This window comes from Poecilia reticulata, linkage group LG21 (genome assembly GCF_000633615.1).
Source record: "Poecilia reticulata strain Guanapo linkage group LG21, Guppy_female_1.0+MT, whole genome shotgun sequence".
NCBI lineage: Eukaryota > Metazoa > Chordata > Actinopteri > Cyprinodontiformes > Poeciliidae > Poecilia > Poecilia reticulata.
Genome location: NC_024351.1, coordinates 5,164,380 through 5,171,242, shown reverse-complemented (window position 1 = coordinate 5,171,242; position 6,863 = coordinate 5,164,380). Strand labels below are relative to the sequence as shown.

General features: G+C 37.0%; 1 protein-coding gene across 1 annotated transcript in view; it reads right to left on the bottom strand.

The window, feature by feature from the left end:
* Positions 1–1,049: 1,049 nt before the first annotated feature.
* slc30a2 (solute carrier family 30 member 2) overlaps positions 1,050–6,863 on the bottom strand; it is a 13,784-nt gene continuing 7,970 nt past the window's right edge. The window contains exons 2-6 of the mRNA XM_008397348.2: positions 6,267–6,420; positions 5,382–5,601; positions 5,007–5,112; positions 4,193–4,327; positions 1,050–3,410 (exon numbers count right to left, since the gene is read on the bottom strand). Coding sequence (XP_008395570.1) covers positions 3,265–3,410; positions 4,193–4,327; positions 5,007–5,112; positions 5,382–5,601; positions 6,267–6,420 — 761 coding nt within the window. The 3' untranslated portion in view covers positions 1,050–3,264. The remainder of the gene's footprint in view (positions 3,411–4,192; positions 4,328–5,006; positions 5,113–5,381; positions 5,602–6,266; positions 6,421–6,863) is intronic.

The window sequence follows — 6,863 nt, the reverse complement described above, 5'->3', positions numbered from 1 at the left end:
TTACATTGCTGAGCCAATCAGAGGATCACGTTACATTGCTTAGCCAATCAGAGCTGTGGAGGAGCCCTGATTGAAGGAGCTCCACTCTCAGCATGGATTTGAACTTGTATCTTTATTTACTTCAGCGCAGCTCACAGTTTTTACCAAATACTGTAGTTTTCGGTGAACTTCTAAATCTGCTCCTTAGTCGCATCTTTTCGGGGTTGGTACTGCCTCTAGTGGCGTGGGGTGGTAACACAACTAATATAATTACATTACTAAATCAGAATACCGCAAAGTCTTTATTATTTATTAATTTTTCATTCTCTTAAGAATATCATAAAAATCATATTTTATTAATCACTACTGAAGGGTTCGGTGAATGTGCATATGAAACTGGTGGGTTTGGTACCTCAAAAAAGGTTAAGAACCACTGATTTAGACTATTGTGTCTCTGTATTGCAACAAACTAGTAAAACTCTTTCAACTTTGTCACAACTGTAATGAAAATTGTACCAATTTTATTTTCTCTCCAGATCAAAATCGCTCCATTAATAATTTCTTGGATTAAAAACGCAGGAATGAGGCTTTCAGAGTTCCCTGTTCTGCTCCTCCTTCACAGAACTACATATGAGTCACAGAGACCAAGAGCAGATAGAAGCTCACAGGATGAAGGAGCATTTTCCAGATGGATGAATGCTGCAGTGACGAGAGATGGATGTTGGTGTGAAGGTGAAACTAATCGTCCGTTTGCAGAACTAAATCATTTCTGCCCTCCGACCTCATGGTGGTCAACTGGATGCTACCACAGCGTATTAGGACAGAAAAACAAAAATGGAGGAGGAAGTTTCTGTCAAAAAACTCTAACATTTGACAGAAAAAAACAAGGAAATTTCTCAACTTGAAAACGTTTACATTTGCAAAAAGAAAATCATAAATCAGATTAATCTAAAAGATTTTGCAGATAAAACAAGGAAATTTCTAAGATTGAAAAGTCAAAAATTTGTCAAAATCAGAAATCTTGTTTTTCTAAAAAAATCTCTGAGCTTAATCTCAAAATTTCTGATTTTTTTTCAGCAAATCTTTGTCTTTTTAAACTTCTTGTTTTTTCTTACAAATTTCTGAGTTTAATCATAATCCTTTGTAGTTTTTTGACATAAATTTACTCCATTCTTTTGTATCTACATTGGATTCTTCTTCAGTTTTCACTTCTTTCCCTTTATACTTCAATGAACTCCAGAATATTAGTAACTTCTGCGTTATTTTAAACTTTTCATTGCTCTAACTTAATTAATTGTCAAATTTGAACTAAATTTATTACAAATTGCCACTAAAACAACCTAAATCAGCTCATAATCTCTCCTGAAATGCTACATTTTAGATGTTAAGAAGTACTAGAGAGCAGATTCTGAAGCCTGGCATTGTCAAATGTTATTTAAGGGAAATATTAGACAAGAAAAAAAAAACATTTCGGAACACAGAGAGGGATTTAGAGTAGGGATCATCACCCAGAACCCTTGGCACTTGGACAATAATGAATAGTTTATATAAAAATCTTTATATTAATTTTTTTTACACACATTCTGTGATGATTGCCCAAAAAACTAGGATCTTACCAAAAACTGGGAACCAAGGACTGGTTCTATGGTTCCAGCTGTGCATATAAGTTTAATCAAATAGATAGTTTTCACAGTGATTGATCTCAGGAAGGTTTCTGTATTTATATGGTACCAACCACCTGTATGCAATAAGCAGATTTAAGCTTTTCTTCCTCATTAACGGAAACTTTGGAAGCATTTTTGGTCAACGCCAAATGTAAATAAACATTTATGAGCTTTTGAAACTGATTTTTGACTTTGCAAATTTTGTCCAATCTGCAGCAGAAAGCAGGTAAAAACAGACATGATGACATTGTTGTTGGTAGATGACATCAAATTCATCCATGTGTAAATCTGCCATCAGATGCTCCGTGCGATGGATAACGTTTTAGGTTCATCTTCTGGTTACGAGTTTACTTTGCCAGTAACTTTTCTATTTCTAATTTTTAAAAATAACCTTTGGAATCAGCACTTCGTATGGCTTCTGCTGGAACTACGTATGTAGATAATAAAATATCAGTACAAACCGTCTAAAGAGATTTTTCTCTGTGTTCTCCAAAATTTGAGAGCAGCTTTTACTGATGAACAAGCAGATCTCCTGGGTTTTATTTCTCTGGAACAATAAAAGCTTATTACAATGATTCGAAGGAAAGGAAAAAAAGTACTAATGTCATATCAAAGTCTGGAAATTAGTGGTACAATCTATGGTGTACAAATATTATCAGGCAGTGATTTCCATTGACAGGAAGATTGTGTCTGGAGAGTTGGCAGTGGAAAAGTGACAATCATAAGAACTACATCAATTTTTATATTTGATAAAATACATTCTGTTTCTCAGCTTACACTAACAGGTTGTTTTTTACAGATGTATGCACTAAAAGCTGTAGATTTAAATCGATGCATACAGCTCAGCTAGTCAAAATTATTCACTGTTTTTTTTTCTACTAATGCTCTTTCTTACGGGATATTTTAAGCCAGCATGCTTTCTATGCTTTATTATTAGTGTTTTGCAGTGGTGGGCACACTTATGCTAATTAACTAAAGTGCTAATAATATTTTTTTTGTTTAGCTCTTTAGCAGTTTTGCTAACTTTGAGCACACTTAGTTTCTGCTAAATACATTTTTGGGATAAATTCTAAAAGCGCTAATTTAATTGGTCGTTTTGCAAACTTTCAGTTGAATAAAGTTTGACATCGTTTCAGTTTAGTTAGTGAGTGGAGACGGTTTAAGCAGCAGTTTAAGCTTAGCGCTTTCTCATTAGCTTCTGCTAATTGGTAGCACTTTTGTATAGCTGAACCAGTGCGTCAGGGTTAGCGTGTTTCTAGTTAGCTGTGCCCACCACTGTCTGTCTGTGAAGTTCTTTTTTAATGAGGTGAAAGCAAATGCATCACACCTTTTGTGAAGCTATAAACTTTAGCGCTGACCTTCAACGTTAGCATGGAGCCCCATCGCCATCATCTGCATGCTTTTACAAACACATGGATGAGTTTGCTGTCTATTTTCTTGCAGCTTTCTGTCCAACACATTGATGTACTAAAACAGCCGGTGCATCTCCTTCACCAGGAAGCTGCATGATGAATGTGGCACAACTGTCAGCAGCAGTGAAGGCCGACCTGTGGAAAATGTGGTGAGCGTGTTTTTGAGTCGTTCCAAGTCCGTCTGGGTCCAGTTGATTCTGGTCTGGATGTCAGTCCCTGGGGTCCTGGCAGTGGGAGCAGTGGCTCATCTCTTCAGAGTAAAGCTCGACCTGGACGGTGATGTTCTGGAAACCAAACTTGTTGCAGAGCAGCTCTGTGGCCTCCTGAAGCACAGACTGAGCGTCGGCGCCTTCCTCTGATGGGGAAACAGAGACAGTGAGAGCATTTCACTCGTGTCTATGACAGTGTATGAGGGACATTGTAGATAGAAATAAAAAAACATTTCCACCAGAAAAAAAATCTGAAATTAATCTCAGAAATTTTCTAGGAAAAGCAAAGACATTTCTGAGTTTTTTACTTTTGAACATTTCAAAAAAAATTCCAAAAGTCAAAACTTTCCGACTTTTGAAACTTGTTTTTTCTAGAAAATTTTCTGAAATTAATATAAAATATTATGAGTTTCCAGTGGAAATTTACTCTTCCCTTTTTATGCAATGGCCCTAATATGCCATCATAACAAAAAGTCACATTAACCATCAAATAAGTGTGAAATGTTTTGCAAATATTTCTAAATTATCCTCAAAATTAGTGATTGTTATTGCGAAAAATCATAAAAGCAATTATGAAATCCTGTAGGGACTAATTAGTGTGAAAATATACTCAATATTATTTAATTTTAAGGAATTATTTCTGAAATTAATCTCAAAGTTTCAGATTTTTCCAGCTTTTGAAGCTCAGACATTTTCTTGTTTTGTCTACAAAGTTTCTGAGATTAATATCAGAAAATTCTGATCATTTTGACAGAAATGTATTCCTTCTGACCCTAAAACACCGTTTTACACGTCTCACAATGATGCGCATGTATTTTGTCAGAAGTGTGTTAAAAACTGTATGTTTTTGATGAATCCCAACATTCCCGGCCCTTTAAATTCGTATTTCTCTCCTTTTAGTTTCACTTCCACACGTTTGTTCTGCTACCTATTGCCAGATGAACAGAAACCAGCGACTGTCCCAGCGTCAGGGCCCACAGGTGTAACGAGTGAACAGACTTCACAGCTTTCACAGTCAGCAGCACTTCCTTCACAGAGTTGAACTCGATTCCTTTAGGCGATCCTGAAAAACAGCAGAGTCCTAATTACTGCGATTGGCTCACTGCACAGATCAGCTCACAGTCTGTGTGCTACAAGATTTGTTTTTCATTTTTATTGTTGCCGTTGACTGCAGCACCATCAGCATGTTCTTGTTGAAGTATCAGCTTTTAGATTATTTATCTTAAGGTTCAGCCACGTGTGAAGACATGTTCAGTCTAACTGCTTCCTCAGGATACGACCATCTGCTGTGGCTTTTGTCCTACATAAACGTGCAGCACTGACTGGTTGATGCTGCTTCGCTCTGAGTTTCTTTAATATTGTTTTATAATGTCATTGCTGAGGACGCAAACGCATAATTAAAATAGATTTTAATTAATAGAACTCAGGAAGAGACTGGTGACAAATAAAAGAGAGATAGACAGAAATTAAACTTAAAAGATTCACTAGAATTACCAGAAATACAAACACAGGAACAAGATTTTCTCGGTTAAGTAGAAAGTTTTGTATGTAATTTGCCAAAGTTAAAAGATTGTCCAATTAATAACTCTTAAAAAATTGCTTCTGTTTTATTAACATTTTGCTTTGTCTTAATTTATCGCCTTTAGTTCCATAAAAATAATACATCTTAGGATTTTTAAAGGCTCTACAGAAACGTGGCAGGTACTTAGTCAGATGGTCTAGACTCCTAATGTCTCCTGTACCTTCCATGAGTATCCTGAAGACGTCTCTGAGGATGGTGACGGTGGTGAAGAGGACGAAGATAGAAAACAGGAATGTACAGATGGGATCTGCAACTTTGTATTCCGGCTGAGAGAACAAAACGGAAAAGGAAAACCCATCAGATGGCGCTTCCTGTTAACACGCTGAAGGCAAGAAAAGGAAAACAAACTCTGAACATTTTTCCATGCTGTTTTCTTGGCACGTAACATCCACTTTGTCGCAATACTATACCTCCTTTGCAAAATATTAACTTTTAATGCATGAAACTTTAGTTTAAATCCCTCAGGAGTCTTTTAAAGGGCCGACAGGATCAAACTGACGTTTCAGTCTCACCCTAACCAGAATCTAAATCTGACCCGAAAGTAGATGATGGTGGCTGCCACCGTGACGCCGATGCTCTGCAGCAGGTCGCCAAGCACGTGGATGAACGCGGCACGGACGCTCGTGTTGCCATGGCTGCCGAGGAGCGCGTGGGAGTGGCCATGACTGACCGGGCTCTGACCGTCCTCGTCAATCTGCTGATAGCCTCTGCCATGAGGGTGGAGGGTGGTGGAGTGGTGGAGGATGTAGGCCATTCTGCAGAACCACAGAAAGATCTGCTGTTAGTGAAATCATTTCTGATTCACTTTATTTATTAACTTTGCAGTGAAGAGATGTGGTGAATAAAGGCTATTTAGTTCCAGAGTTGGGTTATAGGTAGTTATTTTTACTTAATTGAATTTACTTTGGTAACTTTTTGGGAAAAAAAATACTTTTAGTAATATTATAGTTCTGTAGACATTCTCCTAAATAACCAAAGGAGGAATGTAATCCTCATAAACACAGTTTCATCTTTCATCAAAATTTGAACATCTGTCTCGAAAAATGCATATTAGTGCAAGTTATAAACCATTTAAAATCCTCACTCTGATCTAGATCAAACAAACTGGATGGATTTATTTTTAAAAAGATGTTGAGCTTCCAAATTAAGTTAAAATATAATGAAAAATAAGAAATGGTTTGGATTTTATGTCATTTTTATTAGATTTATTTTATATTAAAATGTGCTGAAGATAGCCTGTTTTGTTGAAATTGTATAAATTATTACTTAAATTAACAATAAATTAAACAAAAATGTACAACTGCTTCCTATTAATGCATTTTTTGCTGCAGACAGGAAAGAAAGCGATTAAATTTTGTGACACTTTAGCTGTTTTTTGAAATATATTTGGCATAAAGCTATTAAATAACAAATTACTTACACAATATTTACAATGACGGCGAATCCAGAAGTGACCAGCATGACATGGCCCTCGATCTCATAGTCGTTGCGTACAATCCTTTCGATGGCTAAGTAGACGAGCGCTCCTGTAACGATCCAGATGGACATGACGGAGATGAACGCTCCCAGGATTTCTGTGAGGAGAGCAGAACCAGGAACCGGTCACCTCACTGCACAACAACCCAAAACTTTACAGATCAGCAAGCTTCTGCCTCAGATGTAAAAGTTGGAGTATACTGTAAATTAATTTATATGTGACTTCTTATGCTTCCTTTAACTCAACATGTTTAAAATGGCTGCAAACAGATGCGCAATTATAAAACTGTACATCTTTGAAAAGCATAAAAAGAGCCTCCTGCACAGCCAACAAGAATGCAGCGAGTTATTTCTGTTTGGTAAGTCAACAACAAAACAATTATCTTTTACAGCTTCCATTGTACAGCGAATTCAGCGGCACGAAAAATGCAGGAGTTCTACTTTTCGGTTGCCAGGTAACAGGCAGAGTTCTGCCTTGGTTGTTAGGTAACAGGCAGAGTTCCGCCTCGGTTGCTAGGTAACAGGCAGAGTTCTGCCGTGG